The 22,041-nt window shown below is 45.2% G+C and overlaps 1 protein-coding gene across 3 annotated transcripts in view; it reads right to left on the minus strand.

The window, feature by feature from the left end:
* Positions 1 to 22,041, minus strand: part of rbfox3a (RNA binding fox-1 homolog 3a) — a 242,842-nt gene that overhangs the window by 97,636 nt on the left and 123,165 nt on the right. For 2 of the 3 annotated variants that reach the window (XM_028407838.1, XM_028407842.1), the window contains one exon: positions 6,320 to 6,441. In XM_028407838.1, the coding sequence (XP_028263639.1) occupies positions 6,320 to 6,441 (122 nt within the window). Of the gene's footprint in view, positions 1 to 92; positions 456 to 6,319; positions 6,442 to 22,041 lie in introns of those variants that run through there. The other variant, XM_028407841.1, reaches the window with a different exon arrangement.

Consider the following 22,041-nt stretch of genomic DNA (forward strand, 5'->3'; position numbering starts at 1 on the left):
GCATCGGTACACACAGCGCTCACAGCCACACACCACCTGCCTTTGGTTGTGATGTGTGCGTTCAGGCGCCCGCTCAGGGCCTCGGTACTCACCCAGAAGTACATCATCATCTCGGCTGAGAGGTGATGGGCGAGCAGGGGTTTGAAATCGAGGGTATGCAGGGACACCGGAGAGGCCGGCGCTCTTCCTCTGTGTGTGTTTCTCAGCACGCCTGTCCACTGCTCGTCTTCTTCCAGACTCTTCTCTGTTTGTCTGCTAAGTGTTATCTGACGGCCAGTTAATTGCCCCTGTGTTTGTTGTTTAGTAGCAGAGTTATAAAGTCCTTTTTAAGTGTCCCCCTGAAGACAAGTCCTCTTCTGGAGCGTGACTTTGCTTCTCAGAGCTCACACTGCTTCTTCTCCTCTCCCCCCTGAACCCTTCAGAAAAGTCTTCACCGCCGTAAGGGGGATGGAAAGAGAGAGCAAGGTGAGAGGCAACAAGAGGAGAGCAACTGCTGCGAGGCGTTGTTCCTGTACCTCCCCCTCTGCGTTTTGTTCTTTCTTTCACTTCTTCCTCCTCTTGTCCAACTTGCCACCCTCAGCTCTTCCTGCCTCGGTGTTAACTATCCCTTCTGTTTCCCTGACTGCCTCCTATCAGTCTGAGCACACTCTCTCCTCTCTGCTGTTCTTCGTCTCTCATTCCCGTTCAGCAGCTCTGTTCTGAGGGAAGGCAAGTCTGAGACGGACTTTCTTCTGGGTGAAGGCGGCCGGGGGGGAGGTGGGAGAAGCTGGAGGATCACCACACGGTACAGTAGCACTGAAGCTTTCAAGCAGGGAGAGTGGAGAGAAAGAAAGAGAGCGAGAGAGAGAGAGAGAGAGAGACTGGGAAGGAGGGAGGAGGGAGGAAGAGATGAGCCGGTGGAGGGATGCTGTGGTGTTGCAGTTGGGAAAAGTGGAGGACGGCGGGAGGCTGCGTGGAAGTTGTGAGGAGAGCTGACGGAGGAGCCGGAGCGAGGGTGAGAGGGAGAAAAGGAGGTGCTGTGACGGAGCAGACTGGCTTGTTGTTGCTTATGCTAAAGAGCCAATGATACCAGCCAGGTTCATTAAGTTGCACTGAGAGGAAGAGGAGGACTGGAGGTGCGGCACTGTTGTATATATATATGTGTGTGTGTGTGTCTTTGAGTGTGTGTGTGCAGCAAGAGAGCCATCAAACAAAATAAAATTTGGAGTGCTTGTGTAACCCAAGAAGAGAGAAGTCAAAGAGATAAAACTGGAGCTGCTGCGTCTCCTGTTGTTCTTTTGTTCCTTCTTCTTTGCAGAGGGAGGGAGGAGTGATGCTGGCGTGTGTGTGTGTGTGTGTGTGTGTGTGTGTGTGTGTGTGTGTGTGTTGCCTGGCTTGGTCTGAGCTGGTCTGGCCCACAGTTAGTGCAGAGGGAGTATTGTAGGCTGCAAGATGTGCGCACATATGTGTGTGTGCAAGCAGAATGTGAAGTGTGTTTAGCATTTTTTACAAACCATTCTTATGTCACACACACACACACACACACACACACACACACACACACACACACACCTCTGCGTCGTGGATGTGTGTGTTAGCTGCATGCATTTGATGGGTGTGTTTGCAATATAGCTGGGCGAGACAGGCAGAGAGAGAGAGAGAGAGAGAGAGAGAGAGAGAGAGAGAGGGAGAGGTGGGTGAGGGTTGGATGTTGAAGCCTGCCTCAGCACATTTCCCCCACTAACCGCCCCCCACCACCACCACCAGTATAGTCAATGCACTACAGAGGCAAGCTGCCATTTTAACCCCTTTACTGCCTGAATACTGCACTGCACACACTGGGAAGACTGGGACCACTGTGTGTGAGAGAGAGAGAGAGAGACTTTCAATCAGGACATGTGGAATTAAATAACTGGATTTAGCTTACATAAAGTTTTGGACCTTTGATGCACATTTCCTGTAACTCGTGTTTATCTCTCATCCAAGAACGCTTAAAATGCATCACACAGCCACATAGCTGCACTCTTCATGGTTAAAACCGCACACTGTTGTGTCTCACACACACTTTCCCGCTCACTACAGGACCTCAGGTCACTAATATTAAACAATTAGCACCAAGTGAGGAAGCAACTGTCTCTCCTCAGGTCCTCAAACCTCCGTCCTCCTTTTCAGAAATCCTTCTCGGGGCACCACCATAAATGTAAGCAGTCACTTTTATCCCCATTGGTTCTGCACTAGCGATCTGATTGGTTGAATGTGGCTCAGACAGACAGATGATTCATCCAATCACCTGGCCAGGAGTTTCTAAACATGAAGTCAACACATCAAAAACTGCAGTACCTTCTGTGACCACTAGAGTCTGGCTGCCAATATGAGCCAGTCCCCATAGAGATCCATGTTATAACTTTACATGGTAGAGCCTGCAGGAGCAGTTTGAATGTATCAAAGCTTCAAAATAAGAGGATGTAAACTAGAGAGAAAGCTTCAGTGTCTGAATATCTTTAAAAAATTCTAGGAATACATGTTTTTTTTATTGATCTGGAGGACGGTTAGTTGTCTCATTAGAGGTTTAGGTAGAGGTTCAGACCAGGTCACTCGCCTCGTCCTATCTCCAAGGTGCTACCATGTGTTCTATACAGTCATGCAGGTATAATTCTTGCTGCACAGACATGATTGATAAACACACTTGTAGCGTTTTTCAGAAATATTTTCCAGCCCAGTCCAGTTTTTAGCAGGCTGTGCATCATCTGCCAGGACCTCTGACTGCGGCTTCATGCATCAAATGTACTGCGAATGTCTCCTCTTTGATATATTGACATTTAAGTGTAAAAAAATAATGAGCTAATTCATACTTAAAAGAGATTATGAATATCAATTAATCTACATCCATTTGTGCTGGCATGGGTTTTTAAGGCTTGCTTGAAATGAGGCCATTTACATACATGTATGCATGGCTGGTGTGCAGCCTCCGCTCTAACCCTCCGTCACTCCTCCCCTCCGAGACGACCACGAGCTCCGACGCAGCCTCTTCGTTTTTTTCACCCAGCAACTACCATTCAAAAGAGAACATTTTCCTATCAAATCTGAGCGTCATGCTATTTCAGGTCCGGGTCATGAATAAGTTAGTTCAGAAGCGGCATGCGAGCAGGCTTATGAAAAAAGATGGGAGGCTGCTGGAGGGTGCAGAGGAGCAGCATCAGATCATCCACAGAGACACACGACATGAACGCTGTCCTGAGAGTGAAGCGACTACATGAGGTGTCAGAGGAGTGAACGCAAACATTTTTATGAAATTACTCATAACCATCCCCAGACCTCGCTTTACCAGTCGATCCACATTCTTACCCTCAATTCTGACCACAAGCAGATTTTTCTGCAAGGTGGCCGGACTCTCCAGCAGATACAGAGTGAGAGAGGATGTTGACAGAAGCTGAGTGAGGGGGTTTGGGCACCTGGTTCTAATGCCCCCTCCTGGGAACAGGTGGCCGGGCAGAGGGAGGCCTGGGTTTCCTTGCAACCCTAACCCCAGATAACCAGAAGAAAATAACTGGAGGGATGGAACAATGCTCCACTCAGGCCTCTTTCTAGTTACAGTTTTACATTCTTACTCTTCAACAGCTTTGCAACACACTGCAACGTCCTTTAACCTCAAAATGATCCTTTAAATATGCAGACATTATGTGAGTAATCCATGATGCAACTCAAACAACTAGTCAGTCTCTCTCCACAGACCATCGTCACATGTTTTTCAGAAGGTCCAGGGGGTGCACTGGAAGCACTGGGTCTATAACACAGCTGTGTTTACCACTTGATGCAGATTGGTTAACTAAAGAGAAAGAGAAAAGTCTGATCACTCTGAAGGATAAGATCATTTTGGATCAATTCAAGGTAGGGGAGAAGATATGAAAACTCAGTCAGCCAGATTTGGAAAGTAAACACACGCCCCTTTCTCTCGGAGCTCACCCCGAAGCCACGCCTCCAATCACATGGACGCACATCACCTGAAGACGAGCTGCGGTCTGTGACTTCGGCCATCATGCACGTACCTCTCTGGTGCGCGCAGAGCAGGAAGAGAGTGACAACCAGCCAATACTCCGCGCAGGGTCCACCCGGAGGATTGATGATGTTTTTAGTGTTTTATAGCTTCAGATGATTCATATTCTTCGTTTTAATGTGAAACTGCCGAACTAATCGGTTGCTATTGGATTGTAAAAAGAGGTTACACTGAAATCTCCTGCCGGACCTTTAACTGTGTATTTATTAAAGTAACATCGGTCTCTTTGTAGCAGACTTATTGTGTTCAAAATCAGAAGTTATTTAAAAAAATAAATGAAACTGTCAACATCTGAACCAACAATGGCTCACTAGTTGCATCCAGCGAGGCTGCAATTACGCCTTCCAGAGTGGGACGCACGTGTGCCTGCACCGTTCCCCTGGACGAGCCTCCTCCGCCTGCTTTCAGTGCTGCCAGAGGAGCCTGATCTCAGTCCTCCTACCGGAGTTCCTTTCATTGACTCGCGGTCTGCTGCCAGGCACACAGAGCAATCGCTCACCTGGAAAAACTCAGCACGCTGCTTTGGATTCGCCGCTCTTTCCTCTTTCCTCTCCAGATGCTTTATTGTGCACACGTGCTGGTAGGTGTTGCATCTTAATAACAGGTCTCCTGCAGATAGCTGGGGACAATAACTGGTTGTACTACAGTGTGTGTGTGTGTGTAGTGTGAGGGAAGGTGTGTGACATTTTCACTGCAGCTGATTTAGCTTCTTTTATTTCCACACTATAATGTAACATGATAAAAACCTGCATTTAACACACACAGCAGCAACAAACAACATCAATCACCGCCTTCTGCTGAAGGCTAACACAGCTCCGGATCCCCCAAAAAAAGTCATTTCAGGGCCGGCTGCAGTATCAGACACTGGGACACTGACCCACCTAAAACCTAAAAGTACCCCCCTCTCAACCTCCACCGCACAGATTCTGGTTCCTCGCAGCAGATTTTTTGGGCTCACCTTTGTGAAATGTGTGTAGGCAGAGCCATGCTGTCTACACAGGGTTGTAAAATTAAACATCATCATAAGAAAATGTCTTTTTCTTATGATGTGTGCGCTCATGGCTGCTGAGCCGTGCAGTAAATCAGCTGCCTCAGCGTGAGCACAGCACAGCGAGGTGAAGCTGTTTACCTCAACCGCTACTGATGCTCCGCTAACTCAACGATACACAACGAGCTTCTCATCGCTTCTTCACAATAAAAGCACCTCCTTGCCTTCGGCTTTTAATGTGAAGCTGCAGAATCTTAGAAAGTTTCATTGTGCGTCAGCAGTAAAGTGAAAGCGCTTAGTAAACAGTACGATATCTGATATCTAAAAATATAAATAAAAAGTCCGACTTCAGGTGCTGAAGGACCAACAAAAGAGAGCTGTGCAGAAAAAATAAGTCTGAGTAAAGAGTTTCAGAGTTCCCCCGCTCCGCCAGAGACCAGAATCTGCTCCACTTGGTGCAAAAAGTGTGAAAAATTGTGCTCAGGTTAGAATATCTCAGCTTGTGTGTCCAGCTCTACGTCTTATTTTTCATCATGCACCCTTAGTCTGAAGCTTTGGACCTCCGGCTCCGGCTCTACGACACTGAACTGACTCTGCAGTGCTCTGAATCATTTAAATAAAATCTGTGTGTGTGCGTGTTCCATATGCATCACTGTAAATAAAACATGGCTGATAGTTAATGATCATTTCTGATGATATCAGCTGTACAGGTACGCACACGTTACATATTCACAGCTCAAAACCGGAGAGTTCCTGATGTGCCACTAAGACTAAAACAACAATTATTTCCCCATAAACCAACATCAGCTGTCTTCCATCAGAGGCAATAAGCGAGCAGACAAATCTGGCAGTGTGTCTGTCTCACAAGCTCACGGGTGAGTGATCAAACTGAGCCAGCAAATATCCTCTGCTGTATCCTGATGGGACGGACAACATCGATATCTATCAAATATAACATTTATCAGCAGTTCAATAAAACACAGCCGTGCATTCAGCCAGTGACATGGAAGAGATTACAGCTTAATTCAAAGTTAATTGAAATACCACTAATATTGCATTAGATTGTGTTAATGCTCGAGGCCGATCCATTATTTACAGGGCAGCTCCCGGAGCTGCGACAGCAGTGGGGACAGAGGCGCTCAGGACCAAAATCGCCATCAGAAGACGGAACAGCCAGGAGGCATGAACATCTGGACGTTCAGACAGCAGCAGAATTTCCAACAACAACAACAACAACAACAACAACAACATCCAGAACCAGGAAGCAGAGCGGAAAAGAAAAAAGGAAAAGAACTGACCAGTCTGGTGACGAGGGGAACCCCGAAGTGCCAGAAGTGATCGTTGAGCAGGCCGCTGTACACCACGTTCCCAAACAAAGCGATGGTTCCTGGTTTGCACAGACCACTTCCTGGCTTGGTTTCTGCAAAATAATAACAGGCATCCATTCATCATGAGTGTCAGGTAGGAAACCAGCATCATGTGAAACAACACATAAGACCAGCAGTTTAACCCTGCGTGTGCTGATTTATGTATGTAAGACCCATATCAGAATCAGAATCAGAACCAGAACTAGAACCAGAACCAGAACCAGAACCAGAACCAGAATCAGAACCATAATCCAGAATCAGATCAGAATCAGAATCAGAACTAGAACCAGAACCAGAACCAGAATCAGAACCATAATCCAGAATCAGATCAGAATCAGAATCAGAATCAGAATCACAACTAGAACCAGAACCAGAACCAGAATCAGAACCATAATCCAGAATCAGATCAGAATCAGAATCAGAATCAGAATCAGAATCAGATCAGAATCAGAATCAGAATCAGAATCAGAATCAGAACCAGAATCAGATCTGAATCAGAATCGTGTTTATTGCCATGTAAGTGAAGAGGATTCACATTACTAGGAATTTGCCTTGGCGATTGGTGCATAAATAAAAATAATAATTAACATGAAATAAGATAAAACTAAGATAAAAAGATAAAAAAGTATAAAAATAATGTGAAGCGACTGCAGAGCAGTGTATTAATTACAGTTCAACAGTCCAACAGCAGAGGGGAAGAAGCCTGTTAGCCCTGTTATTGATGTGTTACTGTATTGTTTCCCATAAACATGAAAACTAAAAATAAAGCAAACGTAGCTGATTTATGTTGCAAACAGAACAAAAAACAAAAGATCCCGGGGCTGCTGAAGTGCCACTGGTGCTTGTGGGGGTTATAGCTGAAGCAAGTCACAGAGAGAGAGAGACGAGCCATGCCATGCCATGCCAGGTTCGGATGGGCCGCAGGGACCTTCCAGCCTGCCAGGTTTATGGATGCTGTCTTTGAAACTGCACTCCTGAGTCTGACTGCAGGACAGACTGTCATTCATGCATCCAGCTTCCCTTCTTCTCCCGTCTCCTTCACCGGCTGTTTATCCTCCATCCTGCAGCTTCCTCCATCATTCCTCCTTCTAAGATGCTACTCCATCCAAAGCTGTGTGATATGTTCTATGAATAATAATGCTGATCCTGTTAATTCCCCTTGTTTTTCTTAAAACATGCAATATTTTATTTTATAATAATTCAATTAAAGTCGTCAGGAAAGCTTATCCTTGCCTAAACTAGCAACATTTTTTCTTCTTTTAAAAGAAAAAAAAGTAATTTTCTGTCTTAGTGGAACCAAAAGCTCCATCAGATGTTTTATAACTGCACAGGTCACAGCACGGCGTCTGTCCGTGTGACAGGTTGCAGCCTGTGGTCAATGTTTCAGGTTATAAGAGATAACAGGATGAATAAAGGAAGTGTTCATAAACCTGACGTTCCATGTTTGACTGTGCTAATGTGTCTCTGTTTCCAGTACAGCTGGGTGAACTCAAACACAAAGTGACAGGAGATGAAATGTGGGTTCATTCGGTGGCTGTCACACAGATGAAGAGTTTAATATCTGTGTTGTCTGGTCATTAATGGTAATGACGGTTAAAGTGCACCGCTGGTCCTCACAGCCGCTGACAGGGTCAGACTGGAGGTCTCACAGGAGCAGCGCATAATCTCACACTCTTCTTCTATTCTCCAGTTTGGTTAAATATTTAAAGACGATGTGATATTTACTGTATAATATAAAGCTGATGTATTATTAATGTTGTTAATAATGAAGTTGTTCATAATGGTAAAGACCTGAAGAACAGGAAGTGACCTTCATGACACAAGAAAGCGCCGCTCCCTGCTGAATACAAGCAAAGTGTCAGTCTGCAGATGTAATTACAGTAAAATCCTGAATGTGACTGTGGTGTACATCAGTGTGGTGAACTATAAGAGGAAGAGGAGGAGGAAGAGAACAGGTAAGTGAAGCTCTCCTCTGAGGTTTCTGAAACATACACTCCTGCCAGATCACACTCCGTCTCTTAGCATCAGCTCTTCCTCTCTGCCATGAACTGGCCGGTTGGCTCTGCTAGAACGGGCCTATCTTACATTCCATCACTTTAAGTAGTTTGGCACACACACACACACACACACACACTGGTTATAGCCTGTTGGCTTGGTTTTGGCCTGTTTCTTTGGCAAGTTTGCATCTGCTAGGCTTTCATCCCAGTCAACAGCTCATGAGAGGGAGAGAGAGAGAGAGAGCAAGATTACTGCTCAGTCTGCTACACCTGATGCTGATGGCAAGAGTAGTAGGACAGACAGGAAAGAAAATGAGTTGAGCTGGGCATACATGGGTGTTTGGAGGCCTGGGGTCTTTGACTTGGATGTGACCACCACACTCCCACTCCAGACCAATTCATCAGCTCCTTTCCTCATGAAACTACTCCAGAGATCCAAACAGACCTCGATAATTCTGTCTTCTTCAACTACAGACATGTTCAATGAACTACAAATACCTTGTAGTTGTCTTAATATATGTAGAAAGTACATGTGTAAAGGGTTTTTATCGTCTAAGGCCCTGTTCACACTGGAGAAAGTCAATCCAGCTAGAGTAAGATTGAATCCAGATACATTTAGACCTATTTACAAATCTGGACACACGTGTCCGTGCTCAATCCAGCTTAACCTGGCTTGTTTGTTGTCCTCCAAACCTCTAGGTGGCGCCTCATAATATACAGAGTCCGTTCAGGTAGGACCGCGTGTGCACATGCGTTTTTTTGTCCTGTGTCGCTCTTTCTTTCAGTTCAAAAAGCAGTTTATTCCTTTGTAGCCCTGTGGAAAATAAACTCGGGGCAAAGCTGTAGTTTGTAGCGGTCGTTTACACATGGCTTTTGTACGCAACCCGGACACTGTCCCTGTGAACCAGAAGTATCACGTCACTAGCCGGATTCGCTAGCTGCATTCACGTTCAGACCTGAGCCAGATGTAAGCCAATCCGGCTAGATCCACCTCCGAGAGGTGGATTGAAATCAATCCTGATATATCTGGATTCACCTTGTTCAGACAAAAACTATCCGGATATATCCAGATATGGCCCGAATCCCGCTCTAGACGGATTGATGTCCCCAGTGTGAACAGGGTCTTATTTGCAAACACCACCACAGCAAAAAGAAACAGATACCACTAAACCTTCAGAAAACACCGTCAGATTCAAATCCTTTGTACAAATTGACCTTTGACCTCATCCACCATAAGCTGCACATCTGGATAATGCTACCAGCTAAGTAACTGAACCCAGCTCAGCCACAGCTCCTCCTGCTACACCCCTCTCCTCCTCGATGCTCTCCTCATCAAGCCATCCAAAGGAGCCAATAAAGACTTCACAGCCCATCAAGCCAGGCAGTGGATTGGTCAGCAATGTTACTAATAACCGCTGATGAATATCATAAAGGCCAATAAAAGCCTGTGGAAAAGCTGCAATGGTTTCCTATTACCAGCCATTCATCTGGAGACTAATGTGTTCTAGGACACCATCTTAGCTCAGCAGAGATTTACACAGTGCTTGTCCAGCATCTACGTCCTTGTAAAGACACGTTTTCACTGCATTAAAGGGATTTTGTTAAACTAATTAAACAATAAGGAGGCAGGTATTACACATTTAGCATGAACTCTCCAGATCACTGCAACTTCCAGGGGTAAAAAACTACAATGTGAAGTCACTCTTTCCCCCAACGTTGTTCAACCAAATAATTTTCTTGCATCTGCACATACCTCATCAATGCATGGCTAAATCAATGCATGGCTAAATCAATGGTTAGCGTCCTTATAAATTAGTTCCAAATCATAAAAAGGGCCTTGACAAGCCATGTGGAGGAAATAATATGATTCCATTACACTCACTAACCTTCCCTCAAGTATGAAAAAACACATATGCACACAGTAACACACACACACACACACACACACTGCTGTGAACAGCAACGTAATAAAACAGCTCCTAATTGGCACACACAGCAGCAGAGCTGACTGTTTGTTTATTTAACATAGTGCTGCACTGAGGAAGAAGGGACTAATTGAAGGACGGTGTGCATGCATGTGCAGGATGACATAAGGCGTTTGATGCTTTAGAAACACAGGAGCATGACTTTCCTGGTGAGGACTAGAAACCACACTATATCTGTGTGCTAAGTGGCTGCTTGATGCCGTACAGTCTACCATCATCCCAGGACTCTCCACCAGTTTATTTACTTTCTCTTCATGTCTATCTTTCCTTGCCCTCTCTCCTTTCTCACCTGTCATTAGCATTTTTGATATTAGCGGTTACTCCTCCCTCATCTTCACCCCCTGCCTTGTCCCACCCTTTCATCTCCTGCTGCATTCACTTTTCCTTCCTCTTTAGCATCCCCCCCTCTCCCTTTGGCTCTCCACCAGGGACAGCTGGTTAGGTGGGTCTGCCTGCTCCTATCAGTTTAACCGGCTTGGCTGCCTGGCCAGCAGGGCTTTGATCCACAACCAACAAGCCTCCAGCCTCGGCAGGGCCACAGCCCCCCACCACCACCACCACCCCCCTTGGCGTGACACACTGACTGTGCACAGTATAAGGCATGCATGCAATGGAAGTATTTACATGGCAACATTTGCCAAGGTCCGCTGGGGCAGAGGTAAAAGAGGCAACCTGATGGATAGGGAGGATTTTGCCAGAGAGATAGAGCTGGTGAGGGGCTGGGTGGGCATCATCCTGGATCATCACTCTGTGCTGATGATCCAGCAAATTAGCAAACAGAAAACCCCTGGAGGCTTCTGCATGTGATGGAGAGGCCAAATTTTAAATTGAGATAGAATTGAAGTTTAGATTTCAAGTTCAGGGTTTAGTGTCATTACAGGATGTGATTATTTTATAAGAGGTGTGGAACATAGGCAGGAAGAGTTCTTGTCATCCTTTTAATAGCTGAGACCCTGTTCTGGTGGCTATACAGTATTACACCCATGCCAACGTGCACACACACACACACACACACACACACACACACACACACACTCCAAAAGTCTGCAAATATTTAGTGCATTCTCGTGCAAAGCTGTTCCTTGTAGTAAAAAGGCTTTTGAGCAATCACTCACAATCCGACCAGTGAGTCAGTGCAAGAGAAGCAACTTGGCATTCAGCTGCCGGCATTAAAGCCTTAACTCGAATTGCCACGAAACACAAATAGTATAATGTGAACGCAGTATGGCGCGCCGTTTGCTTCAAAGCCTGTTCTTAAGTGAGATTGGAAACACGCCACTCTCCCCCGCCTGGAATCACCTCGCCTCGCGCGCCTCTGTCAACAGCTGCTTTGAGAGGATTCCCACGGGGGCCGCTGGGGGAACAGGGAGGGGTCGCTAAGCTTTGTGCCGGCTTCTGCTCGTGTCGCCTGTTTATTCCGGAGACTAAGCACTACAAAGCCAGCTAACTGTAAAACAATTAGATTAGCATAAATATGTTCAATTATACATGCAGATTTAAGGCTCCGGGTTTTGCAACAGGGAGAAAAAAATCCACTCAATTATTCAGAATGTACAAATATTGGTTAAATCAGATCGAAACAACAGGAAGCAAATACAACTTCATTACTCTGCGGTGGCCTGGGAGCGCACCATATGCCTCTGTCCACATTGGTTAAACACTGTATACTTTGTTTACTCAGGGTGTGCCATTAGGTTTAGAAGAAAACATGCATATAAAGAAGAAAAACCACACACACCTTACAAACACACAAAACATCAAAAAAGGGCTGGCAAGAAGAACAGACACACAACAGGAAAGAAAATGTTCTCTAAGGCTGCTCAGAAATGATATTGTGTTACTTCACTGTTTCAATACCTCCTCATACACAAACAGCTCCACGGCTGAGAAGTAAAGGCTCAGGCTGGAGTGTCAAAAACTGCAGTTCAGCCTGCAGCCTCTGGGGGAGCTGGCCATAAAAGTGTGTCACGTGTGTTTGTTTCCCTTTTTTAGCTACTATATAACATTTAAAGATATAAAAGCTTACATTTATTTGCATAAATAAAGGTGTAAATGAGTGGCAGACTCCTCCACCCTCCTTAGCTCTACTCATGCTCTTCCCCTTTACCTGTATTTGGATTAAAGCGGAGTTTAGGTGGACTTCGGGTGGACATCACAGAAGGTTTGTCTATATTTTTTTACAGTCTGTGATGCAAACTTCACAATAAATTGATATCCAAAATATCTAATCTAATCTAATCTTTCTGTTCACTGCTGGCATAATAGAGCTAATCTATCTATATTACTGTCCATGGAAGCACAGATCTGCATCATGGTCATGGCTACTGTTGGACCTTCTTCCTGAACCACTGCTTTTAATGTTGGAACCATGCTAATAATCTTTACAAGTCTTCTGACGGGGGATTCATGAGTGTTGTGACTGACTGAGCAGGTTCCCATCAGTTTGATTCCAGCAGTGTGAATGGGCTGTCTGAGAAGAAGAATGGCTGAATATACTGTAGCTACTGAAGCTCTAGTTCAACCAGCGAGTGAGCGAGACTTAGTGTCTACGATGGAACAGATCAATCATGAACATGTGTGCTCTAATTGACGCTACTGTATACACGCAAAGTAAGGACCCACACACACAGCTACATGCCGCCGAGGACAGCAATAATCTGCAAGGTCAAGGGAGCGGCTGATGCTGGTGGTGATACATACATGTAGTCTGTCTATTGCTCACTCCAGGGAAATCATTAAATCCATAACAGCAGGATGTATGTACATCACTGGATTCTATGTGTGTGTGTACATGGGTGTGTGTGTGTGTGTGCAGTACAGAGCGGTACCAGGGGACCCAGACTAGTCATTTCATGCATGAAATGCTCCTCCCATTGGTTTTAAAGGAAGAGAAAATCAACCTTGGAAGGATGCACAGATGAAGGAATGCAAAGATGGAGGGATAGTGCAGAGAGGTGCTGGAGGAGGAGGAGGAGGAGGAGGAGGAGGAGGAGGAGAGCGGGACAGACAAGACGAGTAATGTTTTATAAATGAGCTTAATTTTAGAGGCAGGAGTAAAGAAAGAGCAGGTTGTAATTCTAAGTTCAGTTTTAAAAACACAGCACACTGCAGCACACACCTGCTGGTGTCCTGCTCTGTCTCTCTGTCTCTCCCTCACCACATTTCTGCACTCACTCATTCATGTAAACACATACAGACCTCCACACACACACACACACACAATAGTACTGCTCCATTACCAGCAGTTCCCAGTGATTGAGGATTCCTATGGTAATGGTGATGTGGGGCTGCCCTGGCTGCCAGCTGGCTCTTCCCATGACTGATACTGTTTGTGTGTGTGTGCAGTGTGTATGGTGTGTACAGATGCCTGTGAGTGTTGGTTAGGTTTTAGTATGTATTAGAAACCAAAGAAGAGCTGATCTGATTAAGTTACATGTAGAGAATTTGTGGCCGTGTTGATTCCATTTTGCCTCAAGTGGTCACTAGAGGCACTGCAGCTTTTAGCACTCATTTCTCAGCACTAGAGGGTGCTGTGTAGGTTATACATAAAACACACACGCAATAACCATTACTCCAACCGTTACACCAGCTCCGTGTTAAAGCCATTGCTTCTTGTTTATTTTGGGGATCATGACTTGCCTGTCCAGCTCTGACCCACAGCTTTGCGGCCTAGCTTTTGCTGGCTACTGCAAACAGCTACAACCCTGCCCGGTACCAGGCAGCCCTGCACCGCTCTCCTGATACCACCCAATAGTACTGATAAGAGAAAGGCCTAGACAGTCTTTCTATGCATACTTGGAAAGTTGGATGTTCGGTCTTTACACTAAACAAGGCCTCTCACCTGAAGGACAAGGACTGCATCTAATGTTAGACAATTACCACCAGATGCTGCTTGTTTCATGCACTAAAAGTAGATTTCATTAAGGAAGGAATTAATGATTAATGATTATCAATTGTCCAGTGAAAGTTCTTGATGGCCCCCTTGTGGCTGGCTGCAGTATCTCGATCACTTGTGTGCAGAATCTGGATCCAAGATTTCGTCTATTTCCACCATGGCCTCTTTTGTCCGGTGCTACTGTTTATGGTTTCACCACAGCCTGCCAATCCAACAGATTAGATGATGCACACACATTTTGACCAACTGGTGATGAGCTTGGTAAACAAACGCAGTAATCAAAGCATTCACTCTAAACATGACCATTAGCATTATGAAGACATTTTGTCCCTGAAGTGAAGTCCTTAAAAGACGACTCTGTAAACAGATTTATGTCCCCACCAACATGAGTAATACACACATACACAAACACATTTGTCTGCACAGGCGCACAAATTAAACACACACAGCTCCATGCCACTTCATTCTCTCTCTGTCACACAAAACTGGTTTTATTTCCTTCTGCCTCTCTTCCATAAATACTCTCCTTCCTCCTCACTCTCTCTCTCTGTATAATATACCACCTGCCAGCCTGTCGCTGCCAGTCCACACCACATCACTAACATCCTGGAGGGCTACAGGGAGGGAGGGAGGGAGTGGGTCAATAGAAGTACAATAGGCACAGCATGACCCATAAACTCAAGTTTGTATCCTTCACTTTCTCCACCATCAAAGCCTTCTCAGCATCAAAGCAGTGTTTTCTGCCATGGGACCCCATCGTTCCTCCCTGAAAGGGTTGGACCAAAACTGTAAATACTAATTCAACTCTTCTTTTTTCTTCTACATAATTTCTTTCATCCCTCTCCCTGCCGGTCCCTGTCTTTCTTTCTCCCCACTCCTGCCATCATTTGTCATGCAGGTGAAGATTAAAGTGGTCTCTGTCCAGGGTCAAAGGGTTCGATGCCCTACAATCACTCTCCTCCTTCATTCTTGGCAGAGGCCTGGCAGCCAGTGCCCACCCCATATGCCATTCTGCAGCCAGGCCAGGACTGGTCTGGACTGGTCTGGCCTGGATGGGGAGGATTGGCCTGGCTTGTCCAGGTGGATGTGGGCCATTTCTCTCCTCTGTCCAATGGAAAAAGAGCCACCGGGGGATCCTTTATGCAATAATGATTCACTGGATGACATGATATATGTGTAATTACTGGGAATGGCTTGCAGAAAGAAGACACATCATATTCCACATGGCAGCCGCTGGTAATTAGCTGTAATTAGGCATTGGCTGGCATGCAGAGAAATGTACAGCATTGATTATTGTTATTATGGTCCTCTAAATGAAAAGGAAACACATCTATACTTCATTAGTGCTACTGTGTAACCTGCTGACGATATACCATGAGCTGTCTGTTCGCTGAACTGTTCATTACATTTCAATGGCAAACGTTTTAGATGAGTGGGTAGGGCAGGAGCAGTGCTGAGTGGGTTCTTCTTTCAGCACACAGTGGGAGTGTAAGCCTCGCTGACCAGTTTTCTACTCCTCGTATGTAGCATGTAGTACAACAATGACTCTAGTCCTGGTCAATACCCAAGTTATCAAACTGGAAGATGAGTAAGATGGTTCAGGGTTGGACTGAAGTGGTGCTGAGTCTGAAGAGTTTGGTTGTAGCTTGTACTTTCTAAACCACTTACAGTGATCTCTGGGGGATCAGACAGGGCAGTTTTCCATTGACAAAGCCATGAGCAGCCATGGGCAGCAGTGGCTCAGTGGTATAGCAGGGTTGTCCCTAGTCACTCACTGGTGTATTTTTTCCTCTTTTACTCTTTGCTGGGCTGCCTTAAGCAATTTCCCCATTGTGGGACTAATACAGCCTACTCCAGACTTTGCACAAGACCCTTACTTTGGACCTTGTTGGTGGTGGACCTTTATAGCGCCTCAACATTGTGATTTTGGGCTGACGACAATCTGGTATTCTGGCACTCCATGGTAAACTACCCCCAAGACTGGCTCAATGGGTAGGTCTATGATTACCCATAGGTCTTTTATGCTCATGTGTGTCTAGATCAGCACACTTAGAAGGCCTTGCCTAGTGGATTTAGTTCCAGACACTGAGCATCACTAGACTATGCTGTGAGAAGGCCTTATTACCAGGAGAGGCTCAAAGTAAAGCTGCTGCTCCTCCACACTGAGGAGCCGATTGAGACACTTCAGGCAAAAGAACCACCCTATTAGAGGTCTACCAAGCACTGCCATCTGTGCAGAGGCCCAAGGCTGAACCGGAACCCCCCTGAGGTTGAACCGAGACCTGCTAGAGGGCCTTCCATCTCTCATCAGGCCTTGGATCAGGTGAAGATTCCCCAGGAGGAGCTTCAGAAAGGCCAAAGCCATCAAACTGCATCAAACCCAGCTCATTGTAAGATGACAGACCAACGCGTATTCACCCTGTAAAATAAATACTTTCAGGAAATTCACTGATGAATATCAGTTGTAGGTTTTTTTTTTGCCTTTCATCCCCGCTCTTTTTCTGTGAGACACATTTTTTGTGTGTGATTGTCTGTCTACTTGTACAGCAGTGATAGGAACCAGAGGGAAAGGTGGTGAAAGGTCACCCCCATCTGGGCTCTCCACTGCTGTATATGTGCTGAAGAAAACAAAGGAGACCAGGCAGTGATGTGGACAGCTAATCAATAGTGGACTTACTGCCTCATAACTGGCCTGGTTAGGAACTTTGTCTCCATCTTCTAGCAATGTCATCACCACTCCCTCATCAGAGAGAAATAGGCAGGGGGGAAGGCCGGAGGGAAAGTGGCAGCAGCTGGTTATTCAGCAGGAAAAAGGTGCTAAACAGAAAATTTGATAGTAATAACCAAAGGCCCCTTTTTATGATGCCCTTTCTCTATAACAACACTTCTATACTTCGCAAAGAAAGTTGCCTCAGTCCCTCTGACTGGACCGGGCTTTATTAAATATACTGGACTTTCTCTTCATTTAAATGCAGCTTTCATTTTTTTTGGATGGATTTCTGTTCATGTGCACTTCGTCTCAGTGTGTCGCTTGAAAGGTTTTGGGCAGAGGACCTAGGACATGGTGGGAAATTCCTCTATTGGACAACCGCTGTTTTTCCATTACATCCCCAGCTGGGAGCCTCCCACTCGCCCACCGCGCTCTCAGATCCATGTCCTGCCGGGCGGCTGCTTGCTAATAGGGGAGCTGTTACAGTACATAATTGACTTCATCAATTAAAAGACAGACGCCACACATCTGCTGGGAATGGAGATGTCTTGGTGTGTGGTGGAGTCTTCTGTCTCTAAACCTTTTTTTTGCAAAAACGGCTGAGCAAAAGACAAAATATTTCCTCTCAAACATGCAGATATGATACGATTCTTCGGCCTAAAAACATCAGAACCAATAAATCCTGCAGGTGAGGGTGTGCTGGACGGTGTGGAGCGTTGCTATGCTCTCTACCGTCCCTCCCTCCTCCTGGCAGGGTGATAAAAGCACCCATCAGAACTTGAATTGCCCTCCTGATGAATTACTTCATAGTGTGCGAGTATTGTGCGCAAATAGTTCAACATTCATCTAGAGTACAATATGTGGCACAATGCACTGTGTTTGTCAGTGCTAAATGTCTCCGGGCAACAAAAAAGCCCTGTTATAAAAGTAACAGCTGCTCTTACATCGCATAGCGCTGACATCCAAGATGGCTGCCATAGCTTGGGGAAACAGGAAGTGGGAGGGCGGGGGTGGGAGCTTACAGTACAGGAGGAGACAACAGCTGGCTGACAGTCACAAATGAGTGAACAAAGGCTGCGAGACTCAGCCATTTATTATGGCATAAGTAGGCATTGTTGTTATTGTTGTCTGTGGAGAAAAGAGGGTGGAGGGGAGGTGTGTGTTTGTGTCTGTGAGTGTGTGTGTGTGTGTGTGCATGGTTGTTAAAAACAAAGTGAAAACAGGCAAAGAAAAAAAAGAAGAAATGCAAAGAGAATCACCTCAGCTAGAGGTAGACTTTCAAATCAATTATCGAGCAATCCCTGCTGTGACAAGCGCCTCGAACAGTCTGCAGTGTGTGCATACACCCTGACACACATGATGCGCACATGAACGTTACACACACACACACACACACACACGTTGATTCAGTGCCTCCCCCGCACAAGAAGAAGAGTGAGAGAGGAAGAGGAAATACATCACAGGGCGCTGCGCTCTTTTCTTCTTCTCTCTGTCTTGTTAAATGTGATGGCTGCGGGAGCTTGTATTTTATCTGGAAGTGGAGAGGCATTATGAGTTGAAAGCAGGGGCAACTCGCTGAGTGCTTACAGAGCAAACACTGCACTCAGCTTTCAGCCGCCGAAGGGAGGAAAAAGTACAGCGTGGCTGAGCGACTGTCTCATACAGCAACACTAACAGAGCATTTAGCTTCTGTGTGCTGTTACTGTACTTACTTAGTCACTGTAACTGTGTTTTACAGTCTAACTGCTTCATATCTTACCTGAATCTAATATTAAGATTAATAAAGTATATTCTATTCTATTCTATCTTGTGAATATTTTAAAATTAAAGTTTAAAGGCATTAGGCTGAGAGGTATGGAAGTTCCAACATAAAGGTTTCGGAAAAAAATCTAATTTAATGTCAGAAATCTTTCATTCTCAGAATATATATATTTATATATTTATGAGGCAAAAAAAATCATTATTCTTACTTCAGTCTCTCATTGTTTAAATTTTTGTATTTTATAGGTATTTATTTATGGTGATCATAATCCTCTTCCTCTTCCTGGAAATAAGTTTGTAGAAATGTATTTATTTTAAAAAATAAATAAATAAACATGACTAATTCAATGAAATATAAAACAAATCAAGTCAGATCAATACAATAACTATTTAATTAAAAGAAATAATAATATCCATCCATCCATCCTGGGCCTACAGTGACTTATTGTAAAGATGATATACTACAGGTTTATTTCATTCTAAAACTACAGCACGAGCTAACAGTGTGAATATTTCTCTAAGAGAAAGAAAGGAGGAGGGGGCGGTGTCCAGAAAATAAGGGTCAATCCATGGGAATATTTTAAATTTACACAATACAACAATATCAGGCATGTTATATTATAATATAACATGCCTGATTTTCACATCCAGGTTCTGTAAAGTAATCTCAGCACACGGAGGGATTACAGCTCAGTAAATACACCGTAACTCTGAGTGGATCCCTCACATTCAGCCACAACCGATGGTGGTCCAGCTAACAATGTGGGTTTGGAGGTCAGAGGGCTGCAGAGCTGCACACGCTCAGCTGGATAATAAGGGATTTTCCACTCCGCTGTGAGGTAGATCCACCAGAGCCTCAATCTTCACAGCAGAACACACACACACACACACTCCATCCAGGCAAACGTCTCTATTCTTCAAGTGAGTGTGAAGCAGCAGCAGGTCAGGCTTTCATCCCAAGAAGAGTGAGAGAAAACACTTCAAATCTGCTCATATGTCACGGTCATCACCGCCTCTCTCCCCTTCTTACCTCTCACTACCTCATATTCTGGTTCACACAGTCAGAATCTCTTCCTTCTTGGCAATCATCAGATCACTGCAGCATTCTCCCAGTCTCACAAAGTGAGTCATGTTCTGTGTTCATGCCGTCCCGGCCTTTCAGGCACACTTCCATTCAATAGCAATAATCATAATGCTGCAATAAGGTGTTCTTTGGAGGGGCCTTGGCTCCAAGTTCGAGCCATTCATTAGGCAGCGGCAGGCTGTGGATTTGGACTGATGAGCCTATATTCCCTCGCTGGCACTCCCACTCAGGGATCAGAGAAGCCTGGTAAATTTGTCCTGGTGACATCAAGACAACATCCTTTGTGGGACGCCATGGAAAATTGATTTAGGAAATGCTACGCGGCGCTCCCAGAGGCACGCCACTGACAAATAGGTAGATTCTGCATGAATGCACAGGAGGAGAGGTGGGAGAAATGAGAGGTGTGAAGATCAGCACATACTGTAGCACCAATGAGGGAGAGGGATCCAAACAAAACACAAAAGGAGAATGCAAAGATATTTGACAAAGTAGAGCTGGAGTAGAGAGACTCTGGAGTCAGAGATGTTTACACTGGAGGCGATGAGACTGCTCAGGTGCTGCTGCCTCAGGCGAAGACCTGGGGAGGCTTCAGGGCTGGCCAGGCCTCCACAACCCTTCTTCTGCTCAAAGCCATTTGACACAACATCGACCTCCCGCCCAAGGCCAGGATCAATGGTGGCAGGTTGCAGCTGCAGAGGTTCACACTGTTTCATTTGGTGAACCTTCAAACAAATTCACACTCATCAAATGATGGCAATGAGCTCCAGTGGTGCAGCTTTTTGTTGCATGCTGAGAGATGGAGTTACTTTTTACAACTAACTTTTTTTTTTTTTTTTTTTTTCTTTAGCATTTGGACATCACTGCAGAGTCCGCCCAGACTGCTGGAATTACAGTTACATTACAATAAAATGAAATAAATAAATAAATAAAAACAAACTGGCTACAGGGTTTGTGAGGTGAAACTTAAAAGTCTGCTGACGACGGGGCTTCCAGCCCAACCTGCCCTGAAAGTGCTGCCTGGTATTTTCAGAGACAGAAGTGGAAGAAGCAGCTTATTCAAATCCAGACCTGCTGCAGCCACGGTTCAACAAAGTATCGCCTCCCAGCTAATTTTGGACTCTGGAGCTATTTGTTCCACGCTGTCTCAGTTGGACTGTTTTAGCATTCTCCACATTAACCAGCCCATCATAAATCATGCGATATAACAAATGGACTTATCCTCTGTAGATAGTGCTGCTCCTCCCGACGCCCAGAACAAGAAAAGCAAAGGTCAAATGATTAGCCTCGGTATGCCTGCGAGCCTTTAATGATTGTGCCGAACCTTTGTGTTGGGCGCGTGCCTCCTCAGCACATGTAGCGCTTGTTAAATACAGAACAGAGAGATAAATTAATGAAGGCTTCCTCCTGCTGCTTCTTTGGCCTCTGCATAACCTACGAGTGATGACTGAGCAGAAACGCGGCCACACTGTAGCTCTATTGTAACACCGTGTTCAAGTATGTACAGCTGCACCAAAGTCACTGAGCAGCCACACAGTAATTAATGCAGCACTGTCGGATACAACAATAACAATACAAAAAAACTATGTAGTGATGAAAACGCTTGTTCTGGTCCACAATGCTTAGATTTAAATCATGCAAATCATGCATCATTACTTTGGATACAGAAGCAAAGTTGGACCACTACACACAGAACCTATGGTCCTCTTGGTATATAACCTTTTTCTCCATACGCTGCTACACCAACGCCATTTCCCTACACAGATTAATAAAGTTAATCTTAATCCTAAAGTATTAAGGATCTAAACATCATTCTCAATTTCGTCCCAGCAACGGCACACCTGGCTTTAAAACTACCTGGTTTAGATTTAGACCATAAACTGTATGTAAATATGACAGATTCAAAACATCTGGAAGTCCTACTGCAGTCAGCAGGCTATGGAGCAGCCATGCTACGCACAAAGTTGAGGGCGGCGTGTGTTCGATGTGGAAGTGGAGGGGGAGTCTGTTTGTTTTTCCAACATGGCAGCGCCACCGTGTGAGTGGAGTGGAGGAACCTCATCCTCCATCTTCATACACAGTCTAAGGCCTAAACATCAAAACTGCATTTGGACTATGGTTCAGCTATCGTACTGCCTGTTTTGATCCTTGCAAGCACATATTTTCCCAGGATGTTCAGGTATAAGTGCAGGTGATGCATGCTCATCTCAGGAGTCACATATTT

Source organism: Parambassis ranga, chromosome 6 (assembly GCF_900634625.1).
Source record: "Parambassis ranga chromosome 6, fParRan2.1, whole genome shotgun sequence".
Taxonomy (NCBI): domain Eukaryota; kingdom Metazoa; phylum Chordata; class Actinopteri; family Ambassidae; genus Parambassis; species Parambassis ranga.